The sequence below is a fragment of the Felis catus genome, chromosome B2 (assembly GCF_018350175.1).
Source record: "Felis catus isolate Fca126 chromosome B2, F.catus_Fca126_mat1.0, whole genome shotgun sequence".
NCBI lineage: Eukaryota > Metazoa > Chordata > Mammalia > Carnivora > Felidae > Felis > Felis catus.
Window position 1 is genome coordinate 45,418,726 of NC_058372.1, and position 27,911 is coordinate 45,446,636.

At 41.8% G+C, this 27,911-nt stretch overlaps 1 protein-coding gene across 1 annotated transcript; it reads left to right on the plus strand.

Annotated features, from left to right (window-relative positions):
- Nucleotides 1-27,861, plus strand: OPN5 (opsin 5). The gene is made up of 6 exons (XM_023254746.2): nt 1-130; nt 4,053-4,172; nt 8,149-8,319; nt 12,200-12,534; nt 23,525-23,766; nt 27,385-27,861. Exons 1-6 carry the CDS (start codon nt 1-3, stop codon nt 27,446-27,448), a joined length of 1,062 nt encoding a protein of 353 aa, XP_023110514.2. The 3' UTR covers nt 27,449-27,861.
- Nucleotides 27,862-27,911: the final 50 nt, after the last annotated feature.

The following is a 27,911-nucleotide window of genomic DNA, read 5'->3' on the forward strand; positions in this document are numbered from 1 at the left end:
ATGGCGCTAAACCACACTGTCCCGCCCCAAGATGAGCGCCTGCCACACTACCTTCGAGAAGGGGACCCCTTTGCTTCCAAACTTTCTTGGGAAGCGGATCTAGTGGCTGGCTTTTACTTAACAATAATTGGTAAGCTTCCTTAATTTTTCTGTGCAAAGGCTGCGTGTAGGAAATTCATGGGCTAACATGTTGACTTTGCACAAGGATTCAGATATTTATGTAGATATTTTGAGTGGAACTGGAGAGTGGGAAGAAGGTAGAGGATGGGGTGGCATTGTGAAATTCAGTGAATGTTTCATAGAAATGACTCCATTATCTTTATTATTAGTGATGGATATTCCCTTGATCATCATAGAAGTTTTATAGCAAAATCACTTATCCTGAGACTATTTTGGTTGCTTTGGGAGTAGGTTTGTCTTCTGAATAGTAAAATTAATGATAATGATATCTTATTTAAATACAGTGGTTCTTTTACTTTTTAAAAAATGCTTTTGATATAATCATAAGATGATAGGCTCAGAAAGGACCCTAGAAATCACCTCCTCTTCTCATGATTGAGGAACTGTCCATGGACTGTGGCGACAACAGACACGCTAAGTTTATTTGCACCCAAAGTAGAGTGGCCCCATGATGGCATCACTAAGTGATTTTGGTGAGAGGTGGAAAAATGTATTGATAATAAAATGGGAGTAAGCCCAGGGTCAAAAAGTTTTATGCATAATCCAGAACATGGTGCACCTGCTTCCAGACTGTGCTTTCCAATGTGGTGGCCATGTGTGGCTGCTGGGTACTTGAATAGTGACTTTTCCAAAAGATGTGCTGTAGTGTAAATATACACGAGATACTGAACACTTAGCACTAGAGAAAATAATGTAAAGACAGCTCATTAAGGATGTAAAGAAATTGACTACATGTCAAACTCATAACATTTCAGGTATACTAGGTTAAATATATTACTAAAATCAACTTAGCAATTGTTTTACTTTGTTTACTGCGGCTAACAGAAAAGTTTGAAATACATACGGCTCACATTTCTGGTTTACACTGTATTTCTATCGGACAGCAGTAGCCTAGCCGATTAGAATTCAACCACAAAACTTCTTAAATTTAAAACTGGTGTTCTACATTTGGGTAACCAGTGCACAGGTGGGTTATGTCTTTGGGGGTGTCTGCCTTTAATCTTTTCAGATTTGGGTCAAGCTTTGTTTCTCTCTCCTTCTCTCCCTCTCTCTTCGTCTCCTTCTCTCTCTCCCATCTATTTATTACGGGCTAAGAATTTCATTTAACCTCCCGAAATTAGAAAACTCATTAGAAAAGTCTGGAGACACCTCTATGGTCAGTGCTTGAGGCAAAAGGAATTGATGAGATTGAATCAGAAATTCCATGCAGAGGGATTCCCTGGGTCCTTGGCTTGATTGTTAGCTATTATCAGATGATTTAAATTCTGCTTCTTGTAAATGGACCCTCATGTCCTTTCAAACACAAGTATATACTGAGTGCTCATTCTTTGCCACTGTTTAAATTTCTGGGAATACAGCAGTGAACAAAATGGGCAAATTCTCTTTCTGGACAGGGACCATCTGATAGTAAAATCCACACTGCATTTTCATTAAACACAAGTACTTTCAATTATCAGAAAAGGCACAACAATTGACATCTTATAAATTGAATTTGTCTCAGTCAATTGCAAGAATTGGTTTTTTTTTTTTTTTTAAAAAGTAGCATCTCTAACCTGACAAATTTCTCCAGATAACACAAAAGAGGGAGGGATCAGAGTCCATTCCCTGCGCTGGCAGGGAGGATCTCAGGAAGAGAGGTAACCAGGCTGGGTGGGTTGGGCAATCAGGAAAATTTCTCACTTGTTTTATTTGGGGATGGAAGGAAAATCCACAGTCAGTTTGAAATGGGCATGCTGGGGTGAAGCTAGAAAAATAGGTCCAAAAAGAGTCCCCAAAGGGAATATCAGATGACTCAGGGAGCTGGGAGTGGAGCCAAAGATATGTTCCAGAACAGCCATTCAGGGCAAGGCCAGCGTCATTTGGAGGGATTTAGACTCATCCTAGACCCAGTCTTGGATTTGGTGCTATGTCTGTTTTTCACCCCTCCTAAGATAGGCATGGGAATATGCCCAGATTCCTTTCAAGGAACCAGAGTTCAATGACATTCTTGGTGAGTTTGGTCAAATACTGGAAGTCTTAGGGAAAATTGGAAGATGAAAAAAAGACAGATGTGACCTTGGATAGAGGAGAAATCAATTAGAGACCCATTTCCACCCTCAACCCTTTTACTATAGATACTTGGTTTATTATTAACAGTCTGTATATGAGATTTCATTGTTTTGTATTCATAGTGAGAGTCAGGATTTTGATCATCAAAAAACATCCCCCCCCCCCGCCCCGCCTCTAGCTTCTTAATCTTGTTTTCCTTTATCATCAAAAATAAGTTTGCATTCTCTTGATAATCCCCTCCAGAGAAGATTGCCTATGGGAATAATCTACGTGCAGCTGATAGTTGACTTTTTTTTTGTGATAATGCTTTGGGCACTGGGTGAAGCCTTATGAAACATTAGTAAAGATAATTGAAGAAAGAAAAAGTAAGAGAATCCATATTCTCAAAAGAGAAGTAGAAACACAAAGGGTGTTTAAAGGAGCTTTGTGTAGCAAATATATATGTATACTTACTGTTTTTAATCTTCTTGGATACAAAGTAGAAGGCATTTGTTTGAACTTCTTCAAGCCATGTCTTCACGTTTTAATATCCCAGTGTGCCTTGCTAGCTGGTTTCCTTTAATGAGATGTAGGCTTCATTTTAGGTGCTTTGCTCTAGAACTCCCTAATCTCTTCTATTTTTTTCCTCTTCTGTCTTAAGAAAGCTAAAGAGGTTTTAACAGACCATTAGGCAGCGCTGACTCCAGGAATTCATAATTTCCTAAGAGCACAATGCAGTTCGTTCCTGGTGGTTTCATACCATCAGCTGAAACACACATTTCTTTCCTTGCCCCTAAAATGAATTGTGGTGGAGAAGTAGAAATTAACATAGAAAAATCTGGGTTTCTCCTGTTAATACTCTCCTTATTCCTTACTACTAAAGGCAGCTGTACCAGATTCTCATTTATACACAGCTACACTATGAAGCAAGAATTCCTGAAGAAATCTACTCTACATGTTAAGCTATGGAAGTAGGTGTATTCTTTTCTTAAATAAAGTCAGTAGGGATTGGGTCTTTTTTGGATTTAAACTGGGTTTGTAAGAACTTTTGAACAGTATCATTGTAATGCCAAAGCCAATTAGTCATTAATAAAAGGATATAAAAAAGTGGGAACACATTTATACCATTATTGGTAGGTTGGAGGGTTGAGGGTCACTTTCCCTCCCTTTGGTGGGAGGGGGAGAGCCCATACTATCAACTGTCACCCACTTCCCCTTAAGACCTAGTCCAGTAGAAGCAGCAGACACCCAGCGTCCATGTGTCCTCAGGAGGCAAGCAGTCCCGGGATGTGTCTCCAGGAGATGACCCTTTCCTTGCAGGGGTTTATGCCAGCCCTATCTGGCCTCTGCCTCTCCTGACTGCTGGTGCTCCCTCAGGAGTCCACGGCGATAGTGAAAGCACCCTGTTTGGTTGGGGTCACTTCAGCGTCAGAATTTATCAAGAGCCAAGGGCTTAACCCTACTTCTTAGAGGGAGGGAGTTCTATAAAGCCAATACTTGGTAAAAGTGGCTGAGGAAGTACTCCATCTTGGGGGCCAGTACAAGAACTGACCATGGGGATTCCCACACCCTCCTGAGCTTCACTGGGAAATTAGCAGTTCCTTTTTCTGGGTAAGTGCAGTCTTATGATCCCTGACTCCTATCCCTTTGGAGGCAACCCATCCCTCGCCTGTCACTCGCAACTCATGCTTTTTACTTCATCTTCTTAATTGAGATTTTTATTTAGAGTCCTCTCACTACCCTCTAAACCTATGGTGTCCATTTTTGAAATTGAGAAGTGTTTCATAACCGAGGGAACCCCAAATCCTAGTGTTAACGGCGGGAATTTATATTTTTCCTTGTAGGGATTCTGTCCACATTTGGAAATGGGTATGTCCTTTATATGTCTTCTAGACGAAAGAAGAAGCTGAGACCTGCGGAAATAATGACTATCAATTTAGCAATCTGTGATCTGGGGATTTCAGGTAACACAACCGTTTCTTCTTTGGGGGTTTGAGCTGTGCCCCATTCTCAAGTCCTCACTGGCCCAGAGATCACCCCTCCCCTATCTCCTTTTGCTCCTCCCTTCACACATCATCTTTACAGAGCTTGTGGTAAGTCGACAGAGTGTGATCAGGCTGAACAGATCATCCATTTAACATTTATTGAGTCCTTTCTGTGTGCTGAGCACGTGAGGTGCAAGGAATACAATTTGGAATAATGCATGATGCCTTCTAAGGCTACACCTCAGAGTGTACCAGCTAAATGATTTAGAAGACAGAAACTTACAGATCATGGTTTTGAGCTCTTTTATACCCCTGCTGCCCTTTTGGAAATCTGTTAAACACCAAGGAAGTAGGTCTTACAGCTTCAGTACGAACGGGTGCCTGGGTGGCTCAGTCGATTGGGCGTCCGGCTTCAGCTCAGGTCCTAATCTCGCAGTCCATGGGTTCGGGCCGCATGTTGGGCTCTGTGCTGACAGCTGAGAGCCTGAAGCCTGCTTCGGATTCTGTGTCTCCCTCTTTCTCTACCCCTCCCCCACTCGCACTCTCTCTCAAAAAATAAATAAACATAAAAAAAAAAAGCTTCAGTGATGGGTGAAGAAGTCTGAGAAGTGTGCCTGGGTGGCTCAGTCGATTAAGCGGCCAACTCTTGATTTCGGCTCAGATCATGACCTCATGGTTCATGGGTTCAAGCCCCCATCAGGCTCTGTGCTCACTGCACGGAGCCTGCTTCAGATCCTCTGTCTCCTTCTTTCCAGCTGTCTTCCACTTGCCCTCTTTCTCTCTCTCGCTCTCTCAAAAATAAATAAATGTTAAAAATTAAAAAAAAAAAACAGTCTTGAGATGGTCTGAGAGGTGAGTACAGGAAGAGGGGAGGGCTGTCTTGCTGATATATTGAAATGTGGCTTCAGGACTGATTGATAGTGTAGGAAGCTTCCAGTTCAGTTGTTCTGGAAACTGGAAATTGGCTGCACAAAAAAGTTACTTGGGGAACTTAAACAAACAAAAAACAAAAGCAAAACCCAAAAACAACAAGAAAAAAACAAACACCAATAACAAAACACACACAAAAAAAATCCCCCTTAAAACCTCATCGCTGGGTTTCATACCCTGAATGTTTATTTACTTGATTGAGAATGTTACCTGGGCATCAGGATGTTTAAAATTGGTATTACCAGGTAAGTTAATGTGTGGCCCAAATTGGAAACCACTGGTTTATTTGTTGCTTCTTTGGATCCTCTGATAACCCAGCCAAGGAGGAATTGGAATAAAATTTCTCTTTAACTGTAATTCACTTTTAAAATATAAATGATTTTGGATAAGTAGCCTCCCTTTGCTTTCATCTATAAAGTTCCAGGGTTGCCTAGATACACTCAAATGTGCCTTTGGATCCCAAATTCTGCTGATTGGAGTATGGTCTTAAGTTACTAGAATTGGGGAAACTGAGTTCAAACAACACACATCAACTCCTCTTTCCACTGGAAACTTTTCAGCAATTTCCCACCTCAAACTTCCCTATTAAAATGTTTTCTGATACTTGGTTCTTCCTTCATCAGTGGATTTTTCTGCGGCTGCCAATCTCCAAAAACAAGGCTCAATAATAAGCCTCTACTGTTGAGTCACTGTTTATCACCAGATGTGCTACCCCTGAGAATTTGCATGGCCTTCCTTACTTGGGAAGACTTTACTCAGTATGGACAGGCTTAAATATCAGGAGCTGTAATTGGAAATGCACGCGCACATTAAGAGAAGCATATTACATTATACCCCATGGGTGAAAATCGCCAAGACCAACCCTGGCAATTTGCAAAGCTGAAAAATGGCTGCCATTTTAGCAATGGCCACACGATGGCGGTGTCACAACATAAATGATAGCTTTCCCGGTCAACGCCTCCCTGCTCACCCCCAACCGGTTTCTCCCTGGTGTTGAACATAAAATGTTCAAATGAAACCCGCCATTTCATCCACATCCCTCACCAGAGAATACTACCAGGTTCATGTTTAAGGCCGAATTAGACTAAACTTGAATAAAAAGGTCCTTAATTGCTCTGATACATTGAAAATGCTTCCCACCAAGCAAACCTGCTCTACAATTGCACAAACCACCTCATTATTCTGCATATGTCTTCAGAGTAATTCACCAAGAAAACATTTTCTTCCATGTGCTTTTGCTGACGAACCCAGATCATTTTTCAACTTCTGAGTATCTCCAACACATTTCCCATTCCAGTAAACCTTAACAATATTTGCCTGTTTTATTTATTTTTTCCTGGCCCACTATATTCCCTTATAAGCACCTTGAAGTGCATACTAGAGACCAAGTGTATTTCATCTATGTAACTAATATGGCTCACAATTGTGCATATGAAGTAGAATCACCTGGGAAGCTAAAAGAACAAAGACTATATTGAAGTATATTGATGCCTGAGCTTGTTCCACATAAATTAAATCAGACTCTCTGGGGGTTGGAATCCTGGACATTGATTATTTAAAGTAAAACAGGGGCACCTGGGTGGCTCAGTTGTTTAAGCGTTGGACCCGGGCTCATGACCTTGCTGTTCGTGAGTTCCAGCCCAGCATCGGGCTCTGTGCTGACAGCTCAGAGCCTGGAGCTTGTTTCAGATTCTGTGTCTCCTTCTCTCTCTTCCCCTCCCCTGCTTATTCTTTGTCTGTCTCTCTCTGTCAAAAAGAAACATTAAAAAAAAAATAAAAAATAAGTAAAGTAAAACAAAAGGAAGCAAAGCAAGGCAAAACAACTCCCCCAGTGATTTTAGTGTGCAGCCAGAATGCAACCATTTTATTAAGTGGAGAAGGGAGAGGCATTCTAGATGACATTCCGAAGGTTTACCAAAGGCTCTACTCCAGACGGAAGCTTAAAATAGTCCCAGGCACAACAGATACTAATTTCACTCCATCCGAGTCACCTTCACTTGTCTCTTGCAGCCTTTAGCACCCACCCAGCTGACACTTAACCTTAAGCGTTGAGTTCGTGTCTCCTCTGCCTGGAACATTTCCCCTCTAGATACTTGCTTGAGTTCTCTAGCAGTGATTTAGACATCTTCCTAAATGTCATGTTCTCAGAGAGGTCTTCCCTGATCCCCTTATGTAAAACAATTTCTATCTATCTCCTCCTGTTTCATTTTTCCTCACAGCACTAATGACTAACGACCATTCCATCGTGTCGTATCTTACATTACAAATTACGTATTTCTCTTCTCTGCCCTCCCTATTATAAAACGCATTTGTCTGTCTTGACCTCCACTTTGTCCTCTAGCGCCTTGCTCTGAGATTGTTACATAAGAGACACTGAATCATTATTTGCTGAATAAGAACTAGTTCTTTTACACTCAGTATCCTCACTGACAAGAGGGCAAGACCACTGGGATTGAGAGCTCTGAAATGGGGATGTAAGTCTAGCACAATGGAGCTGTCATGACCACTAGAGGAGATGTGTGTCTCACTCATAGAGGCACTCGAGAAACACGTGTTAACTGGCTCCACTCTCAAGAACTCGGTGTACCTCTGTCTACTGAAGAAGGGCCACACCTGGGAGGGGGTAGGACGGGGCTGGCACCCTGACTAGGGGTTCCTCGGTTTTCCTGGTGCAGAAAGGTTAGAGAACCTCATGATAGAATAGATCAGATGGAGGTTTTAGAGAGCTTCCTCAGCACTATTCCCTCTGGGAGCGTGAAGATTGAATGTGATAGCTGAATACGAAGGGTGCAAAAAATAGACGAATGTTTTCTAGAATGTAAAAAACACAAAAACACTAATGGAGGCTGAAGGAATAAATAGTTTAAATCCCGGAAGTCTGGGTCTGGTTGTAGACCAAGGGAACCTACCATCGACTAAAATAGCTGTATCTCTTGTCTGAATAGACTAACTCAACAGGGAGTTGAGGCAGGTGGGTAATTTTAACTGGAGGGAACATCCCTTGACAAATTGCTTGGCCCTCTAGTTGTAGGCAAACCGTTCACCATCATCTCTTGCTTCTGTCACCGCTGGGTGTTTGGCTGGATTGGCTGCCGCTGGTATGGATGGGCTGGATTTTTCTTTGGCTGTGGAAGTCTTATCACCATGACTGCTGTCAGCCTGGATCGATACCTGAAAATCTGCTATTTATCTTATGGTAAGTACGAAGGTTTCTTGTTCCCTGATAGACAAAACTAGTGGACTGTCAGACTGTACCTATTGTACCGATAGGTCATGAACAGAGATTGCTAATAACCTAAGAGACCAAGGGTATTTCTATTTATAGCTCATTTTGTTCTAACATATGTTTAAAGACTTGAACCTGTGTCCATGTAGGTTTCTCTTAATTCTACTTTTATAGGAAATTCTGGTGTGTGGCTACAATGCTTTCGGAAAGTATCATTTCCTTGTATAAAGTGTGTAAGCTTTGCTGTGCAAACAAAGAAATAAAATGCATTGAAAGGATGTTAGTTCCGAGATGGTTTAGTTGGTTCCCCACATGGTAAGTGTAATTATTAGAAAGATGTTTCTGATCCTCATTGAGGACTCAGGCTCCCCATGATTTCAGAGATAAGGAATTCCAAAGAGTCCGGGTCCAAGTTAGAGAGCTGTGCTGCCATGGGGGCAAGAAAGGGCACGTGCAGAAATATCACTCAACGTTCTTTTTGTAGTCTTGTAGGTAGAAAGATGAGGGAAGAGCCCGCCATAAAAAATTTTTCAGGGACTAACGTCTTCTTTTGTTTTGTTTTTGTTTTTGTTTTTGTTTTTAATAATTAGAGCATTCAACATGCTAAAAATACATTTTTATTGCTTTTGCTTCCTGGGTTTCTGCGAACTTATTGAACCCAAAAGAGAAGCATTTGGGCCCTCACGTTTAATATTGAGAACGAGGCGCAACCAGGGAATAATACTGGCTCCCTCTGGATAAAACTGCTCTGTGTGTTAATCTGTCAACCGTCTCATTGACGTTGAGACCATGGAGTCGGAGGATGGCCTGGAGCCTGAGGGGGGAAAGATCAAGTCAACTTGATGCTTTCAGTGTGGTAGAATTTTCTTTATATTTTAAGAGTTTATAGTCCCAAACTCCAAGGAAACCGTTCAGAGGGAGGGTAAGGTCATGGACCATCATCTTCACAACCTAGCACTTTTTTGTTGTTGTTTTTAAATTTGCATCTCTTTTTCTAAACAGATTAAAATTTCCACTAGAAACAACTTAAATCAGAATTTCCAATGACATAAAAGAATATTCTGTTGTATATAAACTGGATGACTTCAGAGTCAAATTCTTTCTATAAACTTATTTTTGGTTATTTCAAATAAATTTTAAATATACTTATAGATTTTATAGATGAGAAGGCATAATTTCCACTTCTTGGGGATATTTAAGAAATTCTACACCTTGATGTCTCTGCTTTTTAAATATTTTCTTGAATGTAGGCGTGGTGTCAATGAAAGAGATGATCCTGCCCACCCCCAGAATAATTGCAGGGCATCTCTCCATATGGGAACTGTATATATTTTTCCAGCTTCTTTTAAGATTGAACCTCAATAGAATGGTTTCACCATTTGCTTTGACTCATGCTTAAGCCCTCTACACAGTGTCTTAAAATGTTGGAATTAGAAGACCGCTTGGGAACATGTAGACCTTTCTCCCATTAATGTGATAAACTGTTTTAAGGCATCCCTGACAGACAGCCACTTGGCCTCTTCTTGAATAATTCCAGTGACCAGTGACGGGGAGCTTACTACTGCACAAGGCAGCCCATTCTCTGATTGGTCTGCTCTCATTGTTACAATGTTATTCCTTATATTGAGACAAAACTGCCTCCCAGTAACCTCCACCCATTGGTCCTAGTTCTGACTTCTGGAGCAACACAGAACCAATCTACTAATCTACTCCCTCCTGTACTTGACAGCCTTTCACCATACTCGAATGTAAGTATCCAACACCTCGCCAAGTAACCCTAACCATAAATGCTTATACGTATGCCTATGCACATCCCCCTAAGTATATGTGGTTATCCGTGCCAGTGTTTTACCCATTATAATGGACAAGCAAGAGCTGACATAAATGTGGCTACCTGATCCTTACCTCTATCTGGTTGGGCTTGAGAAATTTGCATTTTGTGATAAAAAAATGCCATGTGTTTGAGAAAAATAGAGACAATAGAATACAGATACAATCTGTTATATTTCTTGCGAGAGCTGAGGCAAACACAAGACTAAAAAATCATGCTACTGTAGTCCTTCGTAGTTTGCAAATCAGGCCTGGCATTGTTTCATCGAACTCTTATCAAAACCTGTCAGCAATGTACGTCTTATTTACTCTGTTTTACTGCTAAGAACATGGGTGTCTAGAAAGGTTACATGAAAAGGGTCAAGTCCTAGAAACGAGAATTAGGCCGTACTGACTTTCCAAACCACGTGGCACTGAGCAGAGGCAGGCTGGAGTCTGTGATGAAGAGATTATTTGGCTTTTGTTGAATGTGTTCCGATATTTCTTCTCTGCTACTCCAAAACAAGGCAGTGAGGATTCCCTTCTCCAGCCCTTTCTCTTTGAGGTGATAAATGGGGTGTGAAGGTAATTTTCCCAGTAGGCTGCAGCACTTAGATCAGGCTACCCTGTCTTTGGTGGGTGTCTTGAACTTTGGAAAATGATCACTAGTGTTCTACAGCGTTTTTTTTTTTTTTTTTTTTTTTTTTTTTTTAAAGATGACTACACTGTTTCTTCTTCTTGGAATTCTCTTTTGGTTGATGGAAACTATTCCTGAAAAAACTAGAGGTTAATTTTTGTTTTCCTGAAAATATTTCCACGGAACTACTCTTTCTTTTTAAAAATTTTTTAATGTTTATTTATTTTGAGTGCACGCGCGTGCGAGAGAGAGAGAGAGAGAGAGAGAGAGAGAGAGAGAGACAAAGAGACAGAGCACAAGTGGAAGAGGGGCAGAGAGAGGGAGACACAGAATCTGAAGCAGGCTCCAGGCTCTGAGCTTGTCAGCACAGAGCCCTACGTGAGGCTCAAACCCATGAACCATGAGATCATGACCTGAGCTGAAGTCAGAGGCTTAACCAACTGAGTCACCTTTAATGTTTATTTGAGAGAGAGAGAGAGAGAGAGAGAGAGAGAGAGACAGAGAGACAGAGAGAGAGAGAAAGTGCCAGTTGGGGAAGGGCAGAGAGAAAAGGAGAGAGAGAATCCCAAGGAGGCCCTGTGCTGCCAGCACAGAGCCTGATGCAGGGCTCAATCTCATGACCGTGAGATCACAATCTGAGCTGAATGCTTAACTGACTGAGCCACCCAGGCACCACTCCACCCCAATTACTTTTGCAGAGCATGATACAATCTAACTAAATCCTCTATCTCTCTTGCCATGGCTGTGTGAGCATGATTGCTGTGTTAGTAATGTTCGAAGATTCAAAATCTGCTCCCGTGAAGCAGGGTCAGTCACTTTAAGGTCACAGGCAGTAATGGTGGTGGCCCACCGACCCCCACCAACAAGTGCTTATGAGGACAAATGAGATGAGAGACATGGGAGATTTTAGGGAGAAGGGTATTTAAAGGCACAAACAATGTGTTACCATTTCCACCTTTCCCAAAGGACTCTATCTTGGATGAACCATTGATATAAGGTTTTTGGCGCTTGGTCCTTCTGGTCTACCAATGGGCCTTATATTGGATAGGATCTCAAAGGTCATTCTAGATGCTTTCTTAAGATCCTTCCTTCATTGTCTTCGGCACCCTCTCATCTTTCTACTGCCCCTCCTTCCTCAGCTTTTGTCCCTTCCCCTCCCAAGGCTCCCGCGTGCCTATGGAAACCTTCCCTGTGAAAGCACTTCTAGTTTTATTTGCGTGGAAAAAGGCCCATGCTCTGGAACTTTTCTCCCTTCACTCCACTCTCCCTCAGAGCTCAGTTATCTGACCACTTCTCCCAGAATCCAATGGAATAACTCTTTGGATGTGGAATTTGACATATCGAGGGGAGGTATTTGGGTACAGGGCAGATTACATCCCGGTAATGCTTTTCTTCTACCTCCAGGGGTTTGGCTGAAAAGAAAGCACGCCTACATCTGCCTGGCAGTCATCTGGGCCTATGCTTCCTTCTGGACCACCATGCCCTTGGTAGGTCTAGGGGACTACGCGCCTGAGCCCTTCGGAACCTCATGCACCCTGGACTGGTGGCTGGCCCAGGCCTCCGTGGGCGGCCAGATTTTCATCCTGAACATCCTCTTCTTCTGCCTGTTGCTCCCAACGGCTGTGATTGTGTTCTCCTATGTGAAGATCATTGCCAAGGTTAAGTCCTCCTCCAAAGAAGTAGCTCATTTCGACAGTCGGATACATAGCAGCCATGTGCTGGAAATGAAACTGACCAAGGTAACTACAGTAACAGTTTACAGAGGTGTTTTGTAATCAATTAAAACATCGTGGGGCAAAGAGGATAGGGGATGCTAGGGACTGGGAGAACTTAGAGTCCCTATTCTTTACATACTGCTCAACTTTGCTATTATTTATCTAAACCTTTGTAGTGTTTCTTTTTCTTGTGTCTGTCTCTCATTTACACACACACACACACACACACACACACTTCTAACATTTACTTAATTTGTATGGTGGATCTACTGGGAGCTTATTCTCTCTATTGAATAAGATACTCTTGGTTCTCAAAAATTATTTAAGTCGTAATAAGAATAAGTTTTAAGCATCATGAGATGCCTCAGTATTTATAGTTTTGTATGGACGTTGGTGGGTGTGAAGGACATTCTGTCATCTCGCATTATTTACCATGTCTGCTGTCCTATGGGAAGCTTATCTTAATGCAACATAATTCCTGCAGGGTTGAGTTTCTTGGTAAATGCTAACGTCAAGAGTTGACAGCTGTTTAGACATTGTAGTGTAAGGAAAGGAACACACAGTTTGAAAACAGACTGGGGTTTTCATTCCATGACCAACACCTGTGAAGTTTGTGACCCAGAGCTAGACACTGAAATTCTTTGAATCTCTGTTTCCTCACTTGGGCAACAAGAATAATACCAATGATCTCATTGGATTGTGGTGGAGATTCAACCAGATAAAGCATGTTATTCTGTCATTTGGTGCATAGAAGGTGTTGAAGAAGCCGCAGTTCCTTTATTCTCTTGTAATTTTAAGGAATTCTGGGAAAGTATGAGGCAGTGGTCTTTCCACTTTCATCCTGTCTTACCCTTATGTTGAAAAATATCTTTTCTGCACACATGTCAATATAAATGACATGCAGCTAACACCGTCAAACTGTGTATTTGACACTACCACATGCTAATTTCCATTTTACTTTTAAAGATGAAGAAATAAATGCAGATTAAGGTTCTAACCCTTCCTTTTGGTCCCAACCAATCATATTACTGATATCCCACTTTCATGTGTCCTCACAACCTACTTGGGGACCACTTGTCTCGGGACCTATGGTAACAGTTCCCTCTGGACCCGGGGTCGCTTCTAATAAGTCAGGGCCTTGGTTCTAGTAATATTCCTCTCTTCACACTGCAGATGTTTCGAGATGGTGCAAGGGTGTCTTGGTTGCAAAGTGTGAGCTAGAGATGCTTCATGGTTCCGGTTGACTTTTCCTTCCTGAGCTCCACCTGCTGAATAAAAACAAGCTCTGAGGGAAGTTTTCATCACTGCAAATCTATGCTCATAATCTAATCATAGAGTAATTCTATTGGGATGAAAATGCAGAATCAGGAATCATAATCTACTTCTCTCTTATAATTGGTTGTAAATGGAAAGAAATGTTTCCATAAAATCCAGGATCAGGAATTCAGTTCTTCATTTCTAGCTCTCCTTTGTGCTCTTATCTGTGATTAAAAAAACACACACACACACAAAAATTAATCCAAATAAATTAATCCAAGTTAATTTCGGATTACATTTAATCCAAACCCTACTCAGGACCAAGTACTGTTTTCGGGACACAGTAAATACAACAATAATAAAAATTTCTCTTCTCAGTACTTTATGAAAATACGCCCAGAGAAACATCGTAACATCCGTCACACTCGTAGGTGGATTTGAGTTCACCTTGCAGCCCCGTTATTTGGCATAGCGGAAAGCTGCTCAAATGTCATCTGACTTCTTCTCACTTCTTGCCACCCTCCAATGGTATTGGCTTCAAGGCATTTTGGTGGTCTTGGTCAGTGAGTCCAGATCCTGATTCCCATGGGGTTCTTCTCCAGTTTCTCTGAGTCTGTTGTTATTCATCATCTGGTCTCTGGTTAATGGAATTGCCTAACTCCGCCCATAGATGCCATATAAATACCCTGGCATCTTGTTCTTTGTGTATTCTGGCGGGTGGGCAATTTGGTGAATGATTCTGAAAATCATTATGCATAGGAGGTGAAACTCGGCACACACCATTTAATTCGGGTTGTGGTCATCATTCTCCTTGACCTGGACTGGACTGTATAGATCAAGTATGCAGGCTTACTCAGCCCAGATCAACCAGAGAGATATTAAATGAAAAGTGTAGGCATATATATGTATGATTTTATTTTATACGCATCTTCTTCTAACATACACTAAGTGGCATTATCTTACATATAATGTCTATATTGTATATGTTATATATTATCCAATATGTCTGCATCTCACTTGTATATATAAAACTTATATTAAAATAGCCTGAATATAACATGCTTCTAATTACTTACACTTAAACACAAAAAATGTAAATCAAAATTCAACCCACATTGATAAACATAGCTTTCTATTTTGGCATCTTCTGTGCTAAATTTGAAATGTTTTCAATTACTAGTTAATTTTGATCTTGATTTTTTTTTCTACTGAGTAAAAATAAGTAAAAACAACCTCATACTGGGCCTTTTCATCGTCTAAGAAAGCTTTTCCTCCATTCAACTACCTCTTAGGACTGAGTGGTTTGCTCATTCAGTTGGTGCTTCTGATCTTTTAGAACAGCCTGGTCTAAAAGCTTACTACTTAAAGCCCACTTCCTTGGATTCTGGGGTCAAAATCATTTACTTTTCTGGGGGCTCTAAGTATTTCCAGCTGGGTTATTATTTGGGCCTGCATTTTGCCAGGCTGGTCTTATCAACCTAGAAATTGACATTCCATTTACAAATATCTCTGTAGTTTGTAGTTTTCCTCTAATTAATTTTTTAAAAATGATGCTTTGGCCAGCCTTTTCTGGTAGGCTGAGAGTTCACAAGAGTGCAAACAGAGGTGTGCAAAAAAAGCCCAAGAAATAAAACAAACAAACAAACAAACAAAAGCTCTTTATATTTCTATGACTCAGTATAATCTCATTTTCGTGCCTACATTTGACTTTGAAACACAAACTTAATATTAGACACTCAGCATAAGTTCAGTTGCTTTGGGGTTTTCCTCCTTCTCCCAGGGCTATGTATAAATTCCAGGGAGATTTTCAGAATTCCGTAGTGTCAATGGGTGGGGGCTCTTGGTCTGGTTGTTCATTTATTGGCCCTGGTATTGCTGAGATATTTAGGTTCCTTTCTGGTCTCAGTCATCAGCCATCATGGGTCACTTTGCATCCTGCTTGTTCCAGTTAGAAGGTCTCTTTAGGCTCGTCAGCAATTCTAGTTACTTCCCTGTCCTTTGACTGCAACTCATCATGTGTATTTTGGGAGCTTGGCTGGGACCCTGGGAAGTTTCCTGCCCTGGGACCCTGGGACCCTGGGAAGGACCCTGGGAAGATATCCCTAAATGCATTAAGGGTCTTTTGCTCCCCCAACCCTGGCCCCTTGTGTGTAGTTCAGTGGAGTCCCTCAGGACAATTTCTCAAGGTCAGTTACCAGCTCCTTGGCGGTCCCTTCACCCTCGAGCTGTAAGCCTTTTACCCACTCTTGGGTGGGAAACCTGTAAACACGTGCATGCCTCTAAAATTGTTCCCATTCAGTAAGATTAGTGCTCCCAGGCCTGCAAGTTTCTGGCTGTGGATGCTCGATGTCATTTTTCGCACATCCGAATCCCCTTTCTCTCAAGTATTTTCTCTCCTGTAAGTTTCAAATTTCTATTTTAAAACTCACAAGCTGAGAAATGAATGTTTTACTTCTTTGGATATTTCTGCTTGAAAAAATCTTCACACAATGCACTGAACACTCTTGCTTCTGCTTTAATGAGGGGGGTGGTGGAGTAACAGGAAGAAAATACCAGAAGCACAGACTAATTTTTCCAAATATTATTATGTGGTATGGATTAGTACTTCATATTTATTCATTTAACACATGTAGATCATCTATGAGTTTCAGGTCTGTAATTAGTATCTAGATCTTTTGGGATCTGGATTTCTGCTCATTTCCCTTATTTCCACCAAAACGCCTTCCTGATTGCCCCTGGCTAGTTGAAGTCCCTCTGTAATGAGCCATAGGAGCACTTGGAACACTTGCTTTATTGAATCACACACTGGTCCCTCTTCTTTGCTAGTAGGTAGGTGATCGCAAGTGCTACGCGTCCTGTGTGCTTCTGAGCCTCACTGCCTAGGGCCTCCTAGATGCTTAATCATGATCACGATAATGAATACATAATTGAATAAACTAAGTTCATCTAATTACCTTGATGAGCGGTAAGTGGTCCCTTGACCCCTGGCTGGAGATCCTCCGTCCCTTTCATAACTGAGAGGCATTTTGTTTTGCTTTGTTCTTTCACCTTGAAGTCTTTTTAAAAATCACAAATGTAAATCTCTGCTTTCCTCAAATGATTATCTCTTATTGCACATCGAGTGTTATTTATCATGAAGGGGTCATATTCAGAGACCCCCCCCCCCCCGAGGAGGCTTCTAGGGTCAGTTTGTGGGAAAGTTGAACGGCATTGCTTTTTATTTTTTAAACCGATTAATTCATTTCCTCTGGTTCTTCATAAGTGCTCTTAGTTTAAATGTCACTTCTCAGAAGAGCATTTCCCAAACTGAATTCAAATCTTCCTATTACAACGTGTCACTGCTGTCTTTACATTTTCTTCTTAGAGCTAGTTCTGATTTATAATTAATTTATGATTGCATATTTATTTTTGTGATTATTTGCTCAATGTCTGGTTTTAACATTAGTCATTAGTTGTTACTGTGGAGTAACAACTATATCATTTTGTTTGCTTTGTGTCCCCAGGACATAGCACAATGCCTCAAATATATATATATATATATATATATATATATATATATATACACACACACACACACACAATTATATATATTATATAATAATGTCATATGGTATAACATATAATTGATTATAGTATATTAGTGTACGTTAAATATAAATAAATATGAATAAAGATGTATACATAAATATATGTTAAAAATATATATTTGTTGAAGGAAAGAATTTCAATTAGGAATCAATCCCAGTTTTGCCTGTGGCCCACTTTAGGGTCTCAGTGAGCTGGTATTTGTTATTTATTTTGGCTGCCAGTGGCTGAACCCCTTTCCATGTTTGGAATTTCTGTGTTAAGGAACCTCCAACATTTTGAGTCTTGCTGGGGGGTGGAGGGGAGGAACAATATGTCTGAGCAAAGGATGACTCCTAATTTAAAAGATACAGAAGGACCAGTCATGAATTTTCCCAGATTCCCTTGCAGCTGGAGTATAGCCACAACCCTAGGCTCCAGCCAGTCTGTCTCAGGAGCCAGTGACACCAGCGAAGGGGCAGGGAGATGTCCCCTGGGGGCATGGCTGCAGCAGCAGTGGTTTCTGCATCAGGGCCAGCTCAGGCCATCCGTTTTGGGTGTCATTTCTGTGTGGTTGGCCTCAGTCCTATGTCCAGTCCTAATCAGCCCATTCCTTTTCTGTCTCCCTTGGCCAAAGTCAAGTTCTGTTACTTGCAACTCAGAATCTTAACTGATTCACCTCGGAAAAACCACTTCACGTGGCTGGGCTTCGGTTTTCTCATCTGCGAGAGAAGGTGGGAGAGGGGAGTTAAATGCTGTCTAAGTTACCTTCTAAAACTCTCAGGTTGTATCAAAATGGCTAGATTGGTGGATTAAGCACCCATGGCGATCACTGTTATTGCTAAAACCACTTTACCTCTCCACCTCAGTACGTTTTCCCTCTGAGTAGCAGTTTCCTCACCTTAAGGGCTTGGTTTGTCTGTAATGACCAGTGAAGTCTCCCTTGTTTTGCAGAACCAGATAGTGAGAGTTCTTCAAGCCAGCCGCTGCCTCATTGGGGAATGTTGTGTTCAGTTTTAGACCAAAACCCCAAAACACAGATGTACAGAGCGATATGACCTAATTTACATCCTCTCCTTTCAATCTCAGCTTTTGCTTGTTTATAGAATAGTGGTATTTTAAGATTTGAGAAAGTTGCAGCTGGGAAGTGCAGAACACTCCTCCTTCTTGTATGTCTTTTTTTTTTTTTTAAGTACAAATCAATATTTTCTACTTGGATCACAACCAGGGCTCACATGATGGTGGACACATCAAAGCTGTCAGAATTCTTTTCTTTCTAAGTGCATGAAGAAGGGCCTTGGATGGTTGGCCTTAGTGGTCCTTCTATCGATTAAAGAGAAGGGAGGAAGAAACTCAAATGAGATATGCTTAGGGTTGTTGAATTCCTCTATTTCTTCAAAGGTGGCGTGCAAGCTATCACCACCCTTATTTTTGTACCTGTCAGGAGCTGAGGTTCCAGTGAAGGTAGGTCATGGTTAAGTTTATCACCTTCCTTCCTCCTTGCCATCGGTGGTGTCACTCAATGGCAGGCTCCTTGCGTGTGGGGGGTGGTAGCCGCGTACCTGGCATTGACTCTTGCATTAGCACATCTTTTATTTATTTATTTTTTAAACTTTATTTATTTTGAGAAAGGCAGAGAGTGAGCAGGGGAGGGGCAGAGAGAGAGATAGGGAGAGAGAGAATCCTAAGCAGGCTCCACGCTAGGCATGGAGCCCGACATGGGGCTTGAACTCACGAATGGTGAGATCAGGACCTGAGCCAAAACCAAGAGTCAGACGCTTAACCAATTGGGCCACCCGGGTGGCCCAACCATCCATTTCATTGTTCAAGGTAGTACACAGATTCAAAATGAGAAGGCTTACTCATATCTGGGCAAAGGAGCCTGGTGGAAGGAACTGAAAGGGCATTCTCAGAGAACCCGGGGTTCTGTCTCACTCACACTATGGAGCCGAACACAGTTGGAATCCAAACCTGAGTACCTCTCCATCTGTGATATTTGCACTTTTGCACTCTGCCTCAGCACAGAGAAGGCAGGACATCCCTTTTTGGAAACCATATCTGCTGGACTGGTGAAGATGAATTGGACCCACAGATAGAGCCTTATGTAACTTGGAGAATTTACTTTCAATTCCACCGTTCTATTATTGCTTTAATTGATTGATTCGTTAGAATCAATCAATTATGGACAGTACTGCTTCTGGGACACTTCAATTAATGCCCTTGAATTTAGCTGGAACATACAGCTATCCCTTTGTCCTCTGCAGCAAGGTATGTTTAAAGTGAACTGGGTTGCAGATGTGTGATTTTTTTTTTTTTTTTTGTAGAAGCAGAACACATATTCTGTGAATTTCCTCCCACAAAAATTGCCTAATTTAAGAACTGAAGTTTTACTGTTTTCCAGTAAACCACAAGGCAGTAATAAAAGTGAAGCGATTAAAAAATAAACAACTTAGAAAAAGCTGACAGGTACAGGTGTCTGTGTTAGATCTGGTTTAAGGACACCTGGAAAAGAAAATTTGGAAAATGGAAATGAGGATACACTCAGAAATGAGGAAAGCAAGGAACAGGCTGATGAAAAATTAAACACGTTCCATGTTGAGTAGAAAGCACTGGGAAAATGAGTGTAACATGCGAGAATTCTGTAGGGTGTATCTTAAAATGCCTTTACTATTTAATGTTTTAATGTTTAATATTTTGTGGAGTAGATTTTAACATGAGAAGATGGTAAAAAATGAATGTGGCTTCTGTTAACTTTGTATTCACTTCAAACATATAAGTAACATTCTGCAGCGCTTTTACGTCTAGGCTTTTATCCCTCTTTCTGCTTTAAACCTGATTTCTAGTCATTCAATTTAAAGCACTTAGCTTAATTCTAATCAGAAAAGCCACGATGATGCATTTGCTCTGTGTTTAAAAACCACAGTACAGTTAATTCTCCTATGTTCTTTTAAAAAGGATAACGTAATGCTAATGTTTGAAGTCCTTCGTCTTTCCATTGCACACTCTCATAAAAGTAGAAGATACATAAAATGCAGAAAACATTATGGACTGAGTGCCAATCTATTTTTTGTCAATGACTTTGACGGCAACCCAGAATGCAGCCTTTGCAATACTGTGAAATCACCATGTGAGTCACCAAAGGATAAAGGCAAGAGCTATGTTAAGTTCCCAGACATCTGCTAAAGCAAGTGTTATTTATACCGTTATTGTTTATTTGGGGATTTAGAAAAAGGCCCTTACTTTGAGCCCTGTGGCATCCTTTCTATTTACAAATGAAGTCACAGAGGCCAGACCAAACCAAATACAGTTTCTCCCGGGGAACCCTCTGCAGAGAGGTGGGAAAGCAAGCAGCGGGATTGCATGTGTGATCTGGGGCTGGTGGATAATTGTTAAGCACGGGCAAGTATTTTGGATCAGGACCCTAAAGGAAGGCTGCGGGACCCCAACACAGGGCTCAGGACTTGAAGGAGGTCCGCGCTCGCTTCATTCATCGCTCTGAGATTTAGACTCTATTTGTAAAATGGAACGAAATGAATGTAACTGATGCGTGTCTCAGCGGCAGTTCATTTTTAGAGATGAGCCTTGAACTTCTTGGGTGGAATTTTATAACGTGAGACTTCCAGTAGGTGTTTCAGACTTCTTTCTTGACACGGCCCACGAATATGGGGGTCTCAGGGCAAACAGCCTGCTGCTGGCTGTTCGGAGGTCAAGTAGGGGTAGGACCATTCCCTGCATATAATAGCTCTGCTCTCATGCGTATTGAAATGCACATGTGCTCAAATGACTTTGTTATAAAACAAAACAAAACATATCCAGTGGAATTTCTAAAACAAAAAAGCATGCATGAATGTTGTTGTTTTAACTATTACTAATAAAGCATTTTGTGTCTCATTCTTCATCCTTGATCCACTAGCTAGCTTGTCATGACCTTCATACCGGAAGCTGTTATTTTCCTTCTTGAATAAGAGGATGGGGGTGAGGGGCGCCTGGGTGGCTCAGTCCGTTAAGCGTCCGACTTGTCTCAGGTCATGATCTCACCGTTGGTGAGTTTGAGCCCCGTGACAGGCTCTGTGCTGACAGCTCCGAGCCTGGAGCCTGCTTGGGATTCTGTGTTTCCCTCTCTCTGTTCCTCCCCAGCTCACACTCCCTCTCTCTCAAAAATGAATAAACATTAAAAAAAAAAAATTAAAAAAAAAAAGCGGGTGGGGAAAGAGGTGGTGATGCCTGCCTTGGATAGTTCCATCTTTTCATCTTCTCTGGGTTTTGGGGAACTCAAGGATAAAGGAAGCGCCACTTTTCCTACAAATCCCTTATCAAATCACAAAGATGGGTCTGATCATGCTCTTTCTGGCCATGTCCTCATCCCTGTTCTTGCTATGGTGGCCAGGGGCCTGCAGGCCTCTGCTCAAGCTTGGGTCACGCGAAGCCAGCTCCATGCAACAGGGGTAGAAGGGATCCAGGCGATGCTGAAGTAGAAGGTATACGAGGCAGAGGAAAATAAACAAAACCAGACGTCCACTGCACAGCCCTAACGTGAATATTGTTTCATGATTTCTCCTACAGAAAAAAATACTCTGGTAGATAATAGTGTAAAGAGACTTCGAAGTTCGTGCACTCTGTCTCAATTAGGACGTGAAATGGCTCGTGTTTAAAATGGACACCAAAGCTCGGACCTCATTTGCCAGTGTTAGTACTCGAAGCGAGAGCCCTTCTATTTCTTATTTACGCTGCAGCCTGAACAAACTGTTACAAGTGGACATTCTATGTGGCCGGGGATGGTGTCTGCTTTGCTCATTGCTTTATCCCCAGCACAGAACATGCGGGAATACTCACCCTTGTTGATTCAACGAATGAGCAATGATTTTTCTAAGTCCTATTTCTTCCTGCCCCAGTTCATTTAGCAGAGGTTAGTCTTCCATTCGCTAAGTCTCCTGCTCAAAAACCTACTAGTGCCTCAAAGCACATGGAATGAAGTGCACGCTTGGTAATACGCTCCACACACCCCTGAATATACGCATGTTGTCTCTCTCTCCAGGCTCATCTCATGTGCCAAAGTGAATTGCTTGCTAGTTTCTGTACAAACCTCACACGTACCTGTGCCTTTGCACACACTGATCGTACTGCTATTCCTTTATTTTAACTTACCAACATGCAGGTTATATGCCACGTCTCCCGCGAAACTGTTCTGAACTTGCCCCGTGCCGTGCAGTTTGGTCCTCCTCCGGGCTGGCACTTAAATCCTATTCTGCCGTGTACTGCAGTGGTTTGTATTCCGGAGGGATACAGCCAGGCACTAAGGTGTACTAGTGTCCCCGTTAGCGCTTGGCATTGTGTCTGACACAAGGCACTTGCTAAAAAGGGGTTGTTGAATTCAAGTGAGATAATCCATAGGGTCAGGCAGATAGTTACAGGGCACTAATTAGGGCTACGTCAGTAGGGGGGCTGGGTTGCAGATGGTGAGAAACTAGTGAGAGCGTTTTAAAACCCTGTCTCTAATTATTCTTTGATCTGAAACTTTAGAGGCTCCCCAGGTAATTATAATTTTGTGAGAGAGAAAAGTCCTTTCTGGAAAAGTCTTGCTTAATGCAACTCTGTCACTTTGGTTAAAGCTTGGCGATTCTGTTTTACTTTATATCTAGTGAATTTCCACTCTCTGAGCCTCACACTTGAGAAAATGAGCCAAAAGAAGGAACACTTGATAGAAATCTCTGAAGAAGATTCATATTGAAATTTCCAACAAGAGCAGAGTTTCTGTTTCCTGAGGCAAATGAGTGATTTCAAATTTCTTCAAGGTGAACATACTGTCCGTGTACCTCTGTGAAAATACGATGGAACATATTTTCCATCAACGTGGGTTGAGAAGTCTTGGAAATTTCAGGAGCACTGATGTCTTCTTAGCATGAGTTCATGCCCAATGTAAAATTGGACAGCGTTTATAGGGTTAAACTTTGGGTCTCTTGGTACATTCCAATTCTGGAGTAGAGATTGGATAGGATGTGGTAAATGGGACAAGGCATTGTAATAACTTCTTCTGGCTGAACATCTCTGAAGTCCATCTGAAATGTCTCTCCTATGGGTGAGATAAGTGAAAAAGGTAATAGACTTTCTTGGGTGTAATTGGGCTGCCGCTCCTCCTCCCACCCTTCATTTCCACCCAGTGTTTTGACTCTGTTCTGTTACTTGCCCTCGCCAGGTGGCAATGCTGATTTGCGCTGGCTTCCTGATCGCCTGGATTCCTTACGCGGTGGTCTCTGTGTGGTCAGCTTTCGGAAGGCCAGACTCCATCCCCATCCAACTGTCTGTGGTGCCAACCCTACTTGCAAAATCAGCAGCAATGTACAACCCCATCATTTACCAGGTCATCGATTACAAATTTGCCTGTTGCCAAACTGGTGGTTTGAAAGCAACCAAGAAGAAATCCTTGGAAGACTTCAGGTAAAATTTCAGAAGCTGGGAATGAATGATACTGTTTCACAATCCTATGGGATTCAAGTCACTCCGATATGCTATCTTCTTAGGCTTAGAGCTCATCACTTAGGAGTAGTGTAATGAGGACTGTATTTTCTGTTCATCAAAATTCCTGAAATCAAGCCATCAGATATGTAGGGTTGAATGTCACAGGTAGATGATACCAAACGGATGCTCTATTTGAGCAACCACCATTCATCCCTCTTCCTTACCTAGGACCAAATCCATTTTACCCTAAGAGTACAGTTCCACATGGCAATGATCCAAAATTAAGTTCTCACAACAGAACAGATTCTCCTGTTTGAGATGTTTCTGCCATTAGCTAAGAGTTCTAGGATTTGGGCGGGCAAAGGAAGGAGAGAAGGGAGGTGACATATTCTGCTCTCTGTTCAGGTTCTTTGTGTTATTCCCACAAGAGCCCCATGTTGTCCCTTCTCTTTGTCAGACAAGGAGATGGAGGTAAGATAAAACAAGCAAGGTTAAGGTTAAGCGAGCTGCCTGTGTTTACGCAGCCAGCAAGTAGCAGAGCAGAGGTTTCAATTTGGGTCCCCTGGGTTTCAAAACAGTCTACACTGTTTCCGCTACGAAATGAACAGATGAGTTTGGGGATCCTGCACCATAGTTCCCAAAGGCTCCGTGTGAGTAAAGAGTTGAGAGTGATATGTGGACTTTGCGTCCAGTTAGGGCCAGTCTTAGTAGAGTGTAGATCAGGCACCTGAATGCATGGTCGGAGGTGAGGGGTGTTGAGAAGGAATGGGTCCTCTGATTTCCATTAATTCTTACTCACTGGATGTCTGGTTGTTTCCCAATACTATTTTCCTGTATCAAATAGGAAACAGAAGGGGGAAGAAACGTAGAACTAGCTTTGAGAAGATACGGGTCTTTATCTTGTTCTCTCAGTGTGCTGGAGCAAAGTGGTTATGTTTTGACCTTTAACGTCCTCACCATGCAGGGTACAGATCAAATGAAAAAAAAAAAGGCACAAAGAAACAGTATTGTCATTGTTGCTGGTACAAGAGAAGAAATACACAATTTGGAAGTAGAAGATCAGTGTTTGGTTGATTTTTCTGTATCCGGGCAAATGAACTACTTATAACTTAAAATTGGGACGAGCTGCTTGTAAGAGCCATCATTTGAAACTGTAGGAATTACACCAAATGCATGTTTGGAAAGGGCTAGGTGACAGCTGTTCGTGGTTTTTGTTTTGTTTTGTTTTTCTTTCACGTTGTTGGTGGTTCATGCCTTTCCTGTGGAATTGGATAAACTCAAATGCTAAAATGCATCTGTTTCGGCAGTAACAGCACTTTCCCCTTATCAACTATTAATACTTTATTATGAATGCAGGTTAGGGAGAGTGTTCTTCATAGAGCAGTTGCGGGAGAAAACAATGGGCATTTCTTCCTCTGAACGAGATGGGACTTTGACAGGAATGGCTGAAGGCAGATTGCACCTACCTCATACTCTTGCCTCGGACTGAGTCTGTGTTCTGTGCCTTAGCTCTTCAGGGTAGGCAGCACATAAATACTCAATTGCGCAATAATGGAAAGAGAGAAATTTATGAGGAAGGCAGTGACTCGAGGCCTCAGACCTTCAGAAAAGCCAGCCAGCCAAGAGTCAGTTCAGTTCACCTGCTCCTGTTAGCCGTTGCTATGAAATACAACAGTTGGTTGGCTGAAGGACAAGTGCTGTTTTCTTACTCCGGGGTCTCAGCTTTCAGTGGAAAAAGCAGGCGGTAGCGCTAAAAAACCCTTGGGTTTTAAAGTTTGGAGCATCTTTAGAAAAGGAACGCAGAAGCGGTGTGAGGAGTCGCCGATTTTTAGAAGGCTCTCTTCAGAGAAGAACCTTCCGAAGAAGCGAAAAAACAAACATTTTGTCGTCGTTGCTCTTGTTATTAAAAAACTAAGAGGGGTGTCTGGGTGGTGCAGTCGTTAAGCCTCCGACTTCAGCCAGGTCACGATCTCGCGGTTCGTGAGTTCGAGCCCCGCGTCGGGCTCTGGGCTGATGGCTCAGAGCCTGGAGCCTGTTTCCGATTCTGTGTCTCCCTCTCTCTCTGCCCCTCCCCCGTTCATGCTCTGTCTCTCTCTGTCCCAAAAATAAATAAACGTTGAAAAAAAAAATTAAAAAAAAAAACAACTAAGAAAGTGGGTAACATAGATGCTTATAGAATGAGACGGATTGGTAAGAAGCCAGTCCAGAGTGGTTAATGCTCTGCCAGAACAGTTTAAATTGAATTTAAACTAGATTAATTGATATCCCTGTTTTTTTTTTTTTTCCTTTTCTGAGCTCTGGAATGAATTTGCTTATAATGGGACACCCTCTTGGGAAATATTTTGCATTCACATAAGAAAGCTAATGTGTTGAATATGAGCTTGTGGAAATAAATTTTGAGTGGTTTTTACGGTTCATTTAAAGTTAACTAATTCCCCCTGCTGAATTGAGTCCTCTTGAGATTTTGGTAGAAGCTGATGAACTAAAGCATGGCCAAGAGCCCTTTTTGACAGGCTGTCTGTTGTTCATCTCATCTGGGTATCCAGATGAGGTCTCCTGTATTTCACAAACAGTGCTTTTCCGCCCTGTTTGTGTACTGGAGACACCTGGGGAACGTGGAAAAAAAACTAATGCTCCCTGGAAAGAGATTTGGCTTCCACTGGTCTGGATTGGACCTTCATTAGTTTGATTAGTTAGCTCTCCCAGATGGTTCTCGTACCCAGCCATTGTTGAAAGCCGGTGACCCAGAGCCTGGAAAAGGAAAACATTAAGAGTTCAGAAGCCTCTCACCCCACTTACACAGAGACCAATGAGGTCATCTACATCAGTGACAGGGAAACCAGACTTCAGGAGCTAGCCCAATCTTAGATGCAATAAAAACGTTCAAATGACACGGGGAATACATAGCGAAGGCCGGAGGCATTTTATATTCCTAATAGTTTAGTAAAGATAAAGTATTAAAAAAGTACTAAATTCTGGCATTGCCGTTGTAATAAAGCTTCCCTCACCACCTTAATTTGAATGCTGTCCTTCACTCTTTGTAGGTGAGATACAGGGCCCAACTGACTGGTTGGTAGATAGGTAGGCGATGTAGTTTGTTCTAGGGACAGAAAACTCACTAGGCCACGCGGAATGTGCCATGAATAAGTGGTCTGGTTTTGGAAAGCTCCACTCAAGGGATTTCTTGACTTTGAATATTTAAAACAATTTTCTAATGTTTATTTATTTTTGAGAGAGAGTGAGAGAGAGAGAGAGAGAGAATGATAGAGTGTAAGCAGGGGAGGGGCAGAGAGAGAGGGAGACACAGAAACAGAAGCAGGCTCCAGGCTCTGAGCTGCCAGCACAGAGCCAGACGTGGGGCTCAAACCCACAAAGGGTGCGACCATGACCTGAGCCGAAGTCGGACGCTCACCCGACTGAGCCACCCAGGTGCCCTTTGGTTTTGAATATTTTAAAGTGATTTATTATTTGCCTTCTCTTTCTAGTTCAAGTCTTGTGTGTATAATCTTCATGATAGACAAGACCGATGTGTATACATAGTATGTGTATGTGTGTGCGTATATATATTAAGTTGTGTTTTTCTTCTCCTGTATCTAGGCTGCACACTGTAACCACAGTCAGGAAGTCTTCTGCTGTGCTGGAAGTCCATCAAGAGGTATGAAGATGGGCACGGCATCACTCATGGACATAATTATTCACTTATTTGCCTCTTCACTGCTGTTGATGTTTGATTGTGACTACACTTTTCTCTTTATATTATATTTTTATATTTTGTACACTTTCCCTCTTTTTCCTTCAGCCAGGATTTGCTGGGGAATGCCAATGGCCAAGTGGAAATTAGATTGTAGGATACTATGTAAGGAATATTATTACCAGGATGAGCCTCCCTGGAATTTATTTTTATTGTAATTTAAAACCTAATTGTCATGCCCCAAAGTATGAAGTCTGAGATACTGAGAAAAATGTTTAATTACTTTATTTATTAGGATTGTTATTTAATTTCATTATGTCATCATTATTATTTCTTAATGTAGGGCCAGGGTGGCAGTTTTGGGGTTCATTCAGGTGGGTGATTGTTGGGACTGTGGTTCTTTGACTGGTATCCACTTCTGGTTCTTTTTTTT